This window comes from Hippocampus zosterae, chromosome 5 (assembly GCF_025434085.1).
Source record: "Hippocampus zosterae strain Florida chromosome 5, ASM2543408v3, whole genome shotgun sequence".
Lineage (NCBI taxonomy): Eukaryota > Metazoa > Chordata > Actinopteri > Syngnathiformes > Syngnathidae > Hippocampus > Hippocampus zosterae.
In genome coordinates, this window is record NC_067455.1 from 13,455,607 (window position 1) to 13,469,505 (window position 13,899).

General features: G+C 37.9%; 2 protein-coding genes and 1 long non-coding RNA gene across 41 annotated transcripts in view; 2 read left to right on the forward strand and 1 right to left on the reverse strand.

Moving 5' to 3' along the window:
- The window catches only part of ankrd28b (ankyrin repeat domain 28b), a 35,627-nt gene that overhangs the window by 17,127 nt on the left and 4,601 nt on the right, over positions 1–13,899 (forward strand). The gene's annotated exons all lie outside the window — the stretch shown is intronic.
- On the forward strand, positions 152–12,086 carry LOC127601480 (cell surface glycoprotein 1-like). 39 transcript variants are annotated; one of them, XM_052066769.1, is made up of 16 exons: positions 152–1,448; positions 2,375–2,452; positions 2,829–2,900; positions 3,276–3,347; positions 5,519–5,596; positions 5,972–6,043; positions 6,422–6,499; positions 6,876–6,947; positions 7,328–7,405; positions 7,778–7,849; positions 8,228–8,305; positions 9,132–9,209; positions 9,585–9,656; positions 10,926–10,997; positions 11,377–11,454; positions 11,830–12,086. In XM_052066769.1, exons 1-16 carry the CDS (start codon positions 1,437–1,439, stop codon positions 11,881–11,883), a joined length of 1,116 nt encoding a protein of 371 aa, XP_051922729.1. In that variant the 5' UTR covers positions 152–1,436; the 3' UTR covers positions 11,884–12,086. The 39 variants fall into 39 exon arrangements, with proteins under 39 accessions (XP_051922729.1, XP_051922730.1, XP_051922740.1 ...); XM_052066770.1 differs by lacking the exon at positions 9,585–9,656 and adding an exon at positions 10,479–10,550; XM_052066780.1 differs by lacking the exons at positions 5,519–5,596; positions 5,972–6,043; positions 6,422–6,499 and adding exons at positions 3,723–3,794; positions 4,171–4,242.
- Positions 2,462–4,634, reverse strand: LOC127601487 (uncharacterized). The gene is made up of 3 exons (XR_007962574.1): positions 4,183–4,634; positions 3,031–3,287; positions 2,462–2,582 (listed from the first exon to the last, which is right to left on the reverse strand). It is a non-coding gene; the product is annotated as an uncharacterized LOC127601487 (long non-coding RNA).

The following is a 13,899-nucleotide window of genomic DNA, read 5'->3' on the forward strand; positions in this document are numbered from 1 at the left end:
CTTTGTTTATTCTCTGAATAAAGGGGAAGTCAACTCAAACATTTTTTCGTATTATGATTAATATTGCTTTTGTAGAATGTGAATTAAGCAGGCAAAAAAAAATCCTGTTTTTATCTGTTTCACAGAGGCCGTTTTGTCTTGTACTTTGTGTGTGTGTGTGTGTGTGTGTGTGTGTGTGTGTTTGTATTCATGACATCTCAGGACAATTTTATGATAACACACCTTCACAATGAGGACCTGTGGAAAAATGAGGACATTTTTCGCGTCCTCATATTTCCACGCAGTCTACACTACTCTAGAGCTCACGAGGATACTCCCACACCAAAAATAAGTGATGTCCTGAAAGAGCACAATTTTCAGAAATTGTGTGTTTAAGTGTGTTTAACTTTCGACTCACTTTTCATTTGGAAAACTAGTGGCCAACTTCGGTACTTAACACACTTTTAACACACTTTCAGTGACGTCATTGTGCAGGACCTCAAATGTCATCTTTTTCGGACTGACTCACACATTTTCCCCGCCCTCGTCCTGATAAGTCACATCAATTAGCAGTCACACAAAATCCAACATGTGAAGCAGCCAGACAATCCTACTCTCAAACACGACCACGCGTGGATGACCATCGGGTAAGCAATTCCTTTTCATTTATCTTACCGTAACATAGAAGTTGTTCAATATAACCGTGTTTAACAGTGCCCACCAAAGGTAATATCATTCAATAAGACAGCTAGCTAGCTAGCTAGCTCGATCGTTAGCATGCTAATAAGCTTCCAGTAAAAGTAATGTGGACATGTCCTGCAGGCAAGGTTCTGGAAAACTTTTCTAAATCTTTAACAACACAGTCTGTGGAAGTTGGTTTTGGTACCATATGTCTATTTCAGTGCAGTATTTGTTTTATTCGATTGCAGTTAATTTAAATTAGTTAGTACAGGTAGCCTAATGAAAGTGGGCCAGGCACTTCTAGCATTTACGCTAAGCCCGGTGTATTTACACTGTTTATTCTTGTGCTGATTCAATTGTACACCGTTTCAATGAAAAAAACAAACAAACGTTTGCAATGAAATTATAGCAGAATTCAGCTTTGTTGGTACATTTGGTCAAGACAATATTGTGTTACTCTATTTTAATTTTACATTGTTATCTGCCTGACAAATGGTTTGCCCGAATCTATTAGTCTGACCAGCAAATGTTTGATGAAATGAATTTTTGTATTTTTGAGGAAGAAAATAATATTCCTTTGGCTCAGTACTTTTTGAGCCAAAATAAGTGCTGCCATAATATTGTGCTTGCTTGTCTGGCTGACTTCTTCTCACTTTCCATTGTAGATGTTTACTGGTGGTGATAATGTCACAAAGAAGAACCAGACTGAGCCCTGAATCTGAGGCTGCTCCTTTTATCTGGAGTCAACAAGCCTTGTTTGAAAGCCCAGTGGATCAATGATTATAAAGGTATGCTATCAATCTACCTGCTATCTAATTCTTATGGCTACCGCAAGCACATGACAAGAGCTGCAACCAAAGCCTGTCACAGTGACAGATTTTATTCATACATTGTATTTACCCCAAAAATGTCACAATAAACAGCATATTTTTTATGCCATTGATCATATTGGAGCAAAAATAATTGAAGTACTTTTGAAGAAAATGTTTAACAGCCATTATCATTCAATTATTGAGAATATTGTATTGCCATGTAGAACTAGGAATATCTTGGAATGAAAAAATAGAAATAGAAATTATTCGGCTTCTGTTAAAATATTGTGCTTCACCAAATTCATAAAAACACATACCATCCGTAATAGTCGAGGAAAATTAGATGCCTTTAAACTTCCTTCATAATGCTTATTTCACCTGATTGAAGAAGGCTGTGGTAGCTGTTTGACAAATCCACATTTTTATCAGCAATTTGTACTGCCCATCAAAAGTCTCTACTTAGTTGAAAACAACGAATGGTCACCGGAATTATTTTTCAGTCATTACATTGTTTTAGTCTGAAAGAGTATGTTTCGGGTGTTGTCTTTATTATTTGAACTCAGTCATGTCTGTTGTCCTGAAATTGTTAGCTATAAGAGCTGTACAGTGGTAACTACCATAAAGAGCCGGCTTGTGCTGTGTATGAAGTTTAATTTATTCAAAAGTCATGTAACTACGACATATTTCTGACACTATGGTTGCTATAATGTTGATTTTCATGATTTCAGTCATGCCCTCATACTTCCCAGTTACTGTAGAATACTTTTTAGAATATTTCTGATACTGTAATGTTGCTGAAAAATCTGAGTGTGATCAGGTGAAATGACTTTTGTCTGGACCTAACATTGGAGAGCCCGTGTTCGAATGTCCCGTAATGGCACCGTAATGGTGTTATGTTGCAGACACCAAGTGACGGGATCTTGACTGAACCTTCTGGAGACCAAGAAGGGAGTGAGAGATCCACTTCATCCTTACAACAGGTTACTAGTTCTTATCATGATATACTAGGTTTGAGTTTTCAGCTTTCTTTGACAAACACAGGAGAAGTTATAAATCAGAAACATGGACTCTCCATGATTTCAGTCGTCATGTCCTCATATTTCTTTAGACCTGAAAAACCCGAGTGTGTTTCAGGTGACATGACTTTTGCCTTAACCTAACATCTGGTGAGCCTGCGTTCGAATGTCCCCATATTGCTGTACCACAGAACTGAACAGTGTTAACTTTCTATAGTGTGGTATATTCATCCCAAACTCTCCCGTGAGCAATGTTCAATGATAATTAATGTTTATTCATTTCTTAAATGGTCAGAATGAAGAATGCTGAATATTTTGACACCGTAATGTTATGTTGCAGACACCAAGTGACCTGACTGAACCCTCTGGAGACCATGAATGGAGTGAGATATCCACTTCATTCTTACAACAGGTTACTACTTCTTATCATGATATACTAGGTTTGAGTTTTCAGCTTTCTTTGACAAACACAGGAGAAGTTATAAGTCAGAAACATAGACTCTCCATGATTTCAGTCGTCATGTCCTCATATTTCTTGAGACCTGAAAAACCTGAGTGTGTTTCAGGTGACATGACTTTTGTCTTAACCTAACTCTGGAGAGCCTGTGTTCGAATGTCCCCATATTGCTGTTCCACAGAACTGAACAGTGTTAACTTTCTATAGTGTGGTATATTCATCCCAAACTCTCCCGTGAGCAATGTTCAATGATAATTAATATTTATTCATTTCTTAACTGGTCAGAATGAAGAATGCTGAATATTTTGACACCGTAATGTTATGTTGCAGACACCAAGTGACCTGACTGAACCCTCTGGAGACCATGAATGGAATGATAGATACACTTCATCCTTACAACAGGTTACTACTTCTTGTCATGATATACTAGGTTTGAGTTTTCAGCTTTCTTTGACAAACACAGGAGAAGTTATAAATCAGAAACATGGACTCTCCATGATTTCAGTCGTCATGTCCTCATATTTCTTTAGAGCTGAAAAACCTGAGTGTGTTTCAGGTGTCATGACTTTTGTCTTAACCTAACTCTGGAGAGCCTGTGTTCGAATGTCCCCATATTGCTGTTACTCAGAGCTGAACAGTGTTAACTTACTATAGTGTGGTACATTATTCTCAAACTCTCCTGTGGGCAATGTTCAATGAGAAATAATGTTTATTCATTTCTTAACTGGTCAGAATGAAGAATGCTGAATATTTTGACACCGTAATGTTATGTTGCAGACACCAAGTGACCTGACTGAACCCTCTGGAGACCATGAATGGAGTGAGATATCCACTTCATTCTTACAACAGGTTACTACTTCTTATCATGATATACTAGGTTTGAGTTTTCAGCTTTCTTTGACAAACACAGGAGAAGTTATAAATCAGAAACATGGACTCTCCATGATTTCAGTCGTCATGTCCTCATATTTCTTTAGACCTGAAAAACCCGAGTGTGTTTCAGGTGACATGACTTTTGCCTTAACCTAACATCTGGTGAGCCTGCGTTCGAATGTCCCCATATTGCTGTACCACAGAACTGAACAGTGTTAACTTTCTATAGTGTGGTATATTCATCCCAAACTCTCCCGTGAGCAATGTTCAATGATAATTAATGTTTATTCATTTCTTAAATGGTCAGAATGAAGAATGCTGAATATTTTGACACCGTAATGTTATGTTGCAGACACCAAGTGACCTGACTGAACCCTCTGGAGACCATGAATGGAGTGAGATATCCACTTCATTCTTACAACAGGTTACTACTTCTTATCATGATATACTAGGTTTGAGTTTTCAGCTTTCTTTGACAAACACAGGAGAAGTTATAAGTCAGAAACATAGACTCTCCATGATTTCAGTCGTCATGTCCTCATATTTCTTGAGACCTGAAAAACCTGAGTGTGTTTCAGGTGACATGACTTTTGTCTTAACCTAACTCTGGAGAGCCTGTGTTCGAATGTCCCCATATTGCTGTTCCACAGAACTGAACAGTGTTAACTTTCTATAGTGTGGTATATTCATCCCAAACTCTCCCGTGAGCAATGTTCAATGATAATTAATATTTATTCATTTCTTAACTGGTCAGAATGAAGAATGCTGAATATTTTGACACCGTAATGTTATGTTGCAGACACCAAGTGACCTGACTGAACCCTCTGGAGACCATGAATGGAATGATAGATACACTTCATCCTTAAAAACAGGTTACTACTTCTTGTCATGATATACTAGGTTTGAGTTTTCAGCTTTCTTTGACAAACACAGGAGAAGTTATAAATCAGAAACATGGACTCTCCATGATTTCAGTCGTCATGTCCTCATATTTCTTTAGAGCTGAAAAACCTGAGTGTGTTTCAGGTGTCATGACTTTTGTCTTAACCTAACTCTGGAGAGCCTGTGTTCGAATGTCCCCATATTGCTGTTACTCAGAGCTGAACAGTGTTAACTTACTATAGTGTGGTACATTATTCTCAAAGTCTCCTGTGGGCAATGTTCAATGAGAAATAATGTTTATTCATTTCTTAACTGGTCAGAATGAAGAATGCTGAAACTTTTGACACCGTAATGTTATGTTGCAGACATCAAGTGACAGGTACCTGACTGAACCCTCTGGAAACCAAGAATGGAGTGAGATATCCACTTCATTCTTACAACAGGTTACTACTTCTTATCATGATATACTAGGTTTGAGTTTTCAGCTTTCTTTGACAAACACAGGAGAAGTTATAAATCAGAAACATGGACTCTCCATGATTTCAGTCGTCATGTCCTCATATTTCTTTAGACCTGAAAAACCTGAGTGTGTTTCAGGTGTCATGACTTTTGTCTTAACCTAACTCTGGAGAGCCTGTGTTCGAATGTCCCCATATTGCTGTTACTCAGAGCTGAACAGTGTTAACTTACTATAGTGTGGTACATTATTCTCAAACTCTCCTGTGGGCAATGTTCAATGAGAAATAATGTTTATTCATTTCTTAACTGGTCAGAATGAAGAATGCTGAAACTTTTGACACCGTAATGTTATGTTGCAGACATCAAGTGACAGGTACCTGACTGAACCCTCTGGAAACCAAGAATGGAGTGAGAGATCCACTTCATCCTTACAACAGGTTACTACTTCTTATCATGATATACTAGGTTTGAGTTTTCAGCTTTCTTTGACAAACACAGGAGAAGTTATAAATCAGAAACATGGACTCTCCATGATTTCAGTCGTCATGTCCTCATATTTCTTTAGACCTGAAAAACCTGAGTGTGTTTCAGGTGACATGACTTTTGTCTTAACCTAACTCTGGAGAGGCTGTGTCTAAATGTCCCCATATTGCTATTCCACAGAGAAGAACAGTGTTAACTTTCTATAGTGTGGTACATTATTCCCAAACTCTCCTGTGAGCAATGTTCAATGATAATTAATATTTATTCATTTCTTAACTGGTCAGAATGAAGAATGCTGAATATTTTGACACCGTAATGTTATGTTGCAGACACCAAGTGACCTGACTGAACCCTCTGGAGACCATGAATGGAGTGAGAGATCCACTTCATCCTTTCAACAGGTTACTACTTCTTATCATGATATACTAGGTTTGAGTTTTCAGCTTTCTTTGACAAACACAGGAGAAGTTCTAAATCAGAAACATAGACTCTCCATGATTTCAGTCGTCATGTCCTCATATTTCTTCAGACCTGAAAAACCTGAGTGTGTTTCAGGTGACATGACTTTTGTCTTAACCTAACTCTGGAGAGCCTGTGTTCGAATGTCCCCATATTGCTGTTCCACAGAACTGAACAGTGTTAACTTTCTATAGTGTGGTATATTCATCCCAAACTCTCCCGTGAGCAATGTTCAATGATAATTAATATGTATTCATTTCTTAACTGGTCAGAATGAAGAATGCTGAAACTTTTGACACCGTAATGTTGTTATGTTGCAGACATCAAGTGACAGGTACCTGACTGAACCCTCTGGAAACCAAGAATGGAGTGAGAGATCCACTTCATCCTTACAACAGGTTACTACTTCTTATCATGATATACTAGGTTTGAATTTTCAATGTTCTTTGACAAACACAGGAGAAGTTATAAATCAGAAACATGGACTCTCCATGATTTCAGTCGTCATGTCCTCATATTTCTTTAGACCTGAAAAACCCGAGTGTGTTTCAGGTGACATGACTTTTGCCTTAACCTAACATCTGGAGAGCCTGTGTTCGAATGTCCCCATATTGCTGTACCACAGAACTGAACAGTGTTAACTTTCTATAGTGTGGTATATTCATCCCAAACTCTCCCGTGAGCAATGTTCAATGATAATTAATATTTATTCATTTCTTAACTGGTCAAAATGAAAAATGCTGAGTATTTTGACACCGTAATGTTATGTTGCAGACACCAAGTCACCTGACTGAACCCTCTGGAGACCATGAATGGAATGATAGATACACTTCATCCTTACAACAGGTTACTACTTCTTGTCATGATATACTAGGTTTGAGTTTTCAGCTTTCTTTGACAAACACAGGAGAAGTTATAAATCAGAAACATGGACTCTCCATGATTTCAGTCGTCATGTCCTCATACAGTATTTCTTTAGACCTGAAAAACCTGAGTGTGTTTCAGGTGTCATGACTTTTGTCTTAACCTAACTCTGGAGACCCTGTGTTCGAATGTCCCCATATTGCTGTTACTCAGAGCTGAACAGTGTTAACTTACTATAGTGTGGTACATTATTCTCAAACTCTCCTGTGGGCAATGTTCAATGAGAAATAATGTTTATTCATTTCTTAACTGGTCAGAATGAAGAATGCTGAAACTTTTGACACCGTAATGTTATGTTGCAGACATCAAGTGACAGGTACCTGACTGAACCCTCTGGAAACCAAGAATGGAGTGAGAGATCCACTTCATCCTTACAACAGGTTACTACTTCTTATCATGATATACTAGGTTTGAGTTTTCAGCTTTCTTTGACAAACACAGAAGTTATAAATCAGAAACATGGACTCTCCATGATTTCAGTCGTCATGTCCTCATATTTCTTTAGACCTGAAAAACCTGAGTGTGTTTCAGGTGACATGACTTTTGTCTTAACCTAACTCTGGAGAGGCTGTGTCTAAATGTCCCCATATTGCTATTCCACAGAGAAGAACAGTGTTAACTTTCTATAGTGTGGTACATTATTCCCAAACTCTCCTGTGAGCAATGTTCAATGATAATTAATATTTATTCATTTCTTAACTGGTCAGAATGAAGAATGCTGAATATTTTGACACCGTAATGTTATGTTGCAGACACCAAGTGACCTGACTGAACCCTCTGGAGACCATGAATGGAGTGAGAGATCCACTTCATCCTTTCAACAGGTTACTACTTCTTATCATGATATACTAGGTTTGAGTTTTCAGCTTTCTTTGACAAACACAGGAGAAGTTCTAAATCAGAAACATAGACTCTCCATGATTTCAGTCGTCATGTCCTCATATTTCTTCAGACCTGAAAAACCTGAGTGTGTTTCAGGTGACATGACTTTTGTCTTAACCTAACTCTGGAGAGCCTGTGTTCGAATGTCCCCATATTGCTGTTCCACAGAACTGAACAGTGTTAACTCTCTATAGTGTGGTATATTCATCCCAAACTCTCCCGTGAGCAATGTTCAATGATAATTAATATGTATTCATTTCTTAACTGGTCAGAATGAAGAATGCTGAAACTTTTGACACCGTAATGTTGTTATGTTGCAGACATCAAGTGACAGGTACCTGACTGAACCCTCTGGAAACCAAGAATGGAGTGAGAGATCCACTTCATCCTTACAACAGGTTACTACTTCTTATCATGATATACTAGGTTTGAATTTTCAATGTTCTTTGACAAACACAGGAGAAGTTATAAATCAGAAACATGGACTCTCCATGATTTCAGTCGTCATGTCCTCATATTTCTTTAGACCTGAAAAACCCGAGTGTGTTTCAGGTGACATGACTTTTGCCTTAACCTAACATCTGGAGAGCCTGTGTTCGAATGTCCCCATATTGCTGTACCACAGAACTGAACAGTGTTAACTTTCTATAGTGTGGTACATTCATCCCAAACTCTCCCGTGAGCAATGTTCAATGATAATTAATATTTATTCATTTCTTAACTGGTCAAAATGAAAAATGCTGAGTATTTTGACACCGTAATGTTATGTTAAGGACACCAAGTGACCTGACTGAACCCTCTGGAGACCATGAATGGAATGATAGATACACTTCATCCTTACAACAGGTTACTACTTCTTGTCATGATATACTAGGTTTGAGTTTTCAGCTTTCTTTGACAAACACAGCAGAAGTTATAAATCAGAAACATGGACTCTCCATGATTTCAGTCGTCATGTCCTCATATTTCTTTAGACCTGAAAAACCTGAGTGTGTTTCAGGTGTCATGACTTTTGTCTTAACCCAACTCTGGAGAGCCTGTGTTCGAATGTCCCCATATTGCTGTTACTCAGAGCTGAACAGTGTTAACTTACTATAGTGTTGTACATTATTCCCAAACTCTCCTGTGAGCAATGTTCAATGAGAAATAATGTTTATTCATTTCTTAACTGGTCAGAATGATGAATGCTGAAACTTTTGACACCGTAATGTTGTTATGTTGCAGACATCAAGTGACAGGTACCTGACTGAACCCTCTGGAAACCAAGAATGGAGTGAGAGATCCACTTCATCCTTACAACAGGTTATTACTTCTTATCATGATATACTAGGTTTGAGTTTTCAGCTTTCTTTGACAAACACAGGAGAAGTTATAAGTCAGAAACATAGACTCTCCATAATTTCAGTCGTCATGTCCTCATATTTCTTCAGACCTGAAAAACCTGAGTGTGTTTCAGGTGACATGACTTTTGTCTTAACCTAACTCTGGAGAGCCTGTGTTCGAATGTCCCCATATTGCTGTTCCACAGAACTGAACAGTGTTAACTTTCTATAGTGTGGTATATTCATCCCAAACTCTCCCGTGAGCAATGTTCAATGATAATTAATATTTATTCATTTCTTAACTGGTCAGAATGAAGAATGCTGAATATGTTGACACCGTAATGTTATGTTGCAGACACCAAGTGACCTGACTGAACCCTCTGGAGACCATGAATGGAGTGAGAGATCCACTTCGTTCTTACAACAGGTTACTACTTCTTATCATGATATACTAGGTTTGAGTTTTCAGCTTTCTTTGACAAACACAGGAGAAGTTATAAGTCAGAAACATAGACTCTCCATAATTTCAGTCGTCATGTCCTCATATTTCTTCAGACCTGAAAAACCTGAGTGTGTTTCAGGTGACATGACTTTTGTCTTAACCTAACTCTGGAGAGCCTGTGTTCGAATGTCCCCATATTGCTGTTCCACAGAACTGAACAGTGTTAACTTTCTATAGTGTGGTATATTCATCCCAAACTCTCCCGTGAGCAATGTTCAATGATAATTAATATTTATTCATTTCTTAATTGGTCAGAATGAAGAATGCTGAATATTTTGACACCGTAATGTTATGTTGCAGACACCAAGTGACCTGACTGAACCCTCTGGAGACCATGAATGGAGTGAGAGATCCACTTCATCCTTACAACAGGTTACTACTTCTTATCATGATATACTAGGTTTGAGTTTTCAGCTTTCTTTGACAAACACAGGAGAAGTTATAAATCAGAAACATGGACTCTCCATGATTTCAGTCGTCATGTCCTCATATTTCTTGAGACCTGAAAAACCTGAGTGTGTTTCAGGTGACATGACTTTTGTCTTAACCTAACTCTGGAGAGCCTGTGTTCGAATGTCCCCATATTGCTGTTCCACAGAACTGAACAGTGTTAACTTTCTATAGTGTGGTATATTCATCCCAAACTCTCCCGTGAGCAATGTTCAATGATAATTAATATTTATTCATTTCTTAATTGGTCAGAATGAAGAATGCTGAATATTTTGACACCGTAATGTTATGTTGCAGACACCAAGTGACCTGACTGAACCCTCTGGAGACCGTGAATGGAGTGAGAGATCCACTTCATTCTTACAACAGGTTACTACTTCTTATCATGATATACTAGGTTTGAGTTTTCAGCTTTCTTTGACAAACACAGGAGAAGTTATAAGTCAGAAACATAGACTCTCCATGATTTCAGTCGTCATGTCCTCATATTTCTTCAGACCTGAAAAACCTGAGTGTGTTTCAGGTGACATGACTTTTGTCTTAACCTAACTCTGGAGAGCCTGTGTTCGAATGTCCCCATATTGCTGTTCCACAGAACTGAACAGTGTTAAATTTCTATAGTGTGGTATATTCATCCCAAACTCTCCCGTGAGCAATGTTCAATGATAATTAATATTTATTCATTTCTTAACTGGTCAAAATGAAGAATGCTGAATATTTTGACACCGTAATGTTATGTTGCAGACACCTAGTGACCTGACTGAACCCTCTGGAGACCATGAATGGAATGATAGATACACTTCATCCTTACAACAGGTTACTACTTCTTGTCATGATATACTAGGTTTGAGTTTTCAGCTTTCTTTGACAAACACAGAAGAAGTTATAAATCAGAAACATGGACTCTCCATGATTTCAGTCGTCATGTCCTCATATTTCTTTAGACCTGAAAAACCGGAGTGTGTTTCAGGTGATATGATTTTTGTCTAGACTTAACTCTGGAGAGCCTGTGTTCGAATGTCCCCATATTGCTGTTACACAGAGCTGAACAGTGTTAACTTTCTATAGTGTCTTATATTAATCCCAAACCCTCCTGTGAGCGATGTTCAATGAATAACAATGTTTATTCATTTATTAACTAATCAGGATGAATAAATTTGAATATTTCTGACACTGCACTGTTGCTATGTTGCAGACACCAAGTGTTCCGATCCTGATGAAACCTTTTGAAGATCAAGAAAGGAGTGGAAGATCCACTTCTTCCTTACAACAGGTTACTACGTCTTATCATTATATACTAGGTTTGAGTTTTCAGCTTTCTTTGACAAACACAGGAGAAGTTATAAATCAGAAACATGGACTCTCCATGATTTCAGTCGTCATGTCCTCATATTTCTTCAGACCTGAAAAACCTAAGTGTGTTTCAGGTGACATGACTTTTGTCTTAACCTAACTCTGGAGAGCCTGTGTTTGAATGTCCCCATATTGCTGTTCCACAGAACTGAACAGTGTTAACTTTCTATAGTGTGGTATATTCATCCCAAACTCTCCCGTGAGCAATGTTCAATGATAATTAATGTTTATTCATTTCTTAACTGGTCAGAATGAAGAATGCTGAATATTTTGACACCGTAATGTTATGTTCCAGACACCAAGTGACCTGACTGAACCCTCTGGAGACCATGAATGGAATGAGAGATAAATTCTCAAAATTCTCAAATTTTCAAAATTCTCATTATTTCCTGGAATATCTTATTTTGATTATTTTATTTTTCCATTTTTAATAAATAATGCCTTCTTTTACAGGTGGGAATAAGAGACGCACGTGGACAGATTATGAAGTGAAGGCTGTTGAGCGACATATGTTTGATTTCATAACAAGCCATAAAGTTTCAGGTAAAACGAGCTGTGAGTCCTGTCTCCACGCAGAGCCAGCAGCTCTGAACGACAGAGGCTGGGTGTCCATCAAAAACTACATCCACAACAGGATATAACTGCATTAAAAAGGGAAATGAATGGCTAGTCCATTGAAATGCGAGCACGTCTGGGTACATTTCAGTTCAAGTTAACTAAAGCAATAGCAATGGTGCATTTAGGGTGGGATGGTCAATTATGGATTTCATATTTGTTGTTGGATACTGTGTTTCACTTTTGTTGTTTCATGATCTTCAAGAGCAATTTGGAAAATCCTTGAAGATGTATGAACATGTAAATTTTACTGTATATCAGGCATGTCCCGATCTGGGCCTCGAGGGCCACTGTCGTGCCTGTTTTCCAGCTCTCCCGGCTGCATCACACCTGTTTCAGATGATCAGTTCATCAGTCAGCTCTGATGCAGCATTAGAACATCCTGGGAGAGCTGGAAAACAAAAAGACAGCGGCCCTTGAGGACCGACCTTGGACACTCCTGCTGTATATAAACGTACGTACGATATACAAACTTCTCACAAAAGATAGGCTTATTAGGTTTGAGGTGATATTTTGGAAAAACCCTAAAACATTTGAATTCATCCTATTTCAAGAATTTCAATACTTTTTGAAAAGTTGCTTTTGTCTAACGGTAGCTAAAGAAGTTGCTACACACATGGCACAATATATGGCCAGATTCATTAAAAATTCTTCATCGCAGTATTCACATTTTGACATAATCTTCTTCAGTTCAAACAACCCTCATCTATTGCAGTGCTTTGTGTCATGGAGAGGAGGTGACATGTTTTCTGTGTTCATAATTTCATATTGTCAGCAATTAAAAAATAAGAAAGTGGACTGACCACATATTTAACCGTCTCTTCTTCTTCACAGCTTATTTTACTATCTTGTATTATTAATGTGAATATTTGAGGGATGACGGGTATAACGACTGTTTGGCACATTCGCCTCACAGTTCAGCAATTGATATTTGAATGTTTGAATCTGGGCATCCTTCCTTTGTAGAGTTCTCCCCATGCCCGAGCATGACAATTGGACACATGTGCCTAACATACCTGTATACTGTTGGTATGTAACATGAGTCAATTTAAAAATACACACTTTACTCTTAGCTGGTCTTCATAAGTCATATATACTTGAAAATGATGTGTATCCAGGGGGCTCAAAATTCACAAAAACATGAAATGGTAGTGTGTTTGAGGTGACTGTCTCCATAATACACAAAAACCTGTCAATGTCCTCATATGTAGTAGTTTTGTCATAAATCAAAAAAAAATTACGTCCTAGCCAAAATCTGAGTAGATGGCTGTCTTCCTGATTTTTTTTCATGGTTACCATATTTTTTTGGAGCCTGTAGGACCACGGGAAAGGCATGTACCCATATGTCGGGTGAACAAACGGACGTCCTGAAAATGCACCAAAACACGTATGTGTGTGTGTGTGTGTGTGTACACCGGATATGTTTTTTCATATATGAAACAAAAAAGGAAAGCACTTTTTACTTCATGTTGCATTTTAGGCTGAGTTAAATGAAAAAAGCACGGGAGCCATTCAAGCTAAAACCACAGGATTACAACTCCCAAATGACTACTCGACCTTCTGTACTTCCGTCTAACAGCTGTGCAGTAATATCAAAATAAATACAAATTTAAAATCAACCCCAAAGGCTCATGCATTAAATTAACTGCCAAAAATGAGCTGTAATTATAGTTTGTTTTACAAACGTAAAATGGAGTTTCAGTTAGTTTATTATTGTATTTATGATTTTATTTATATATATAATGTATTA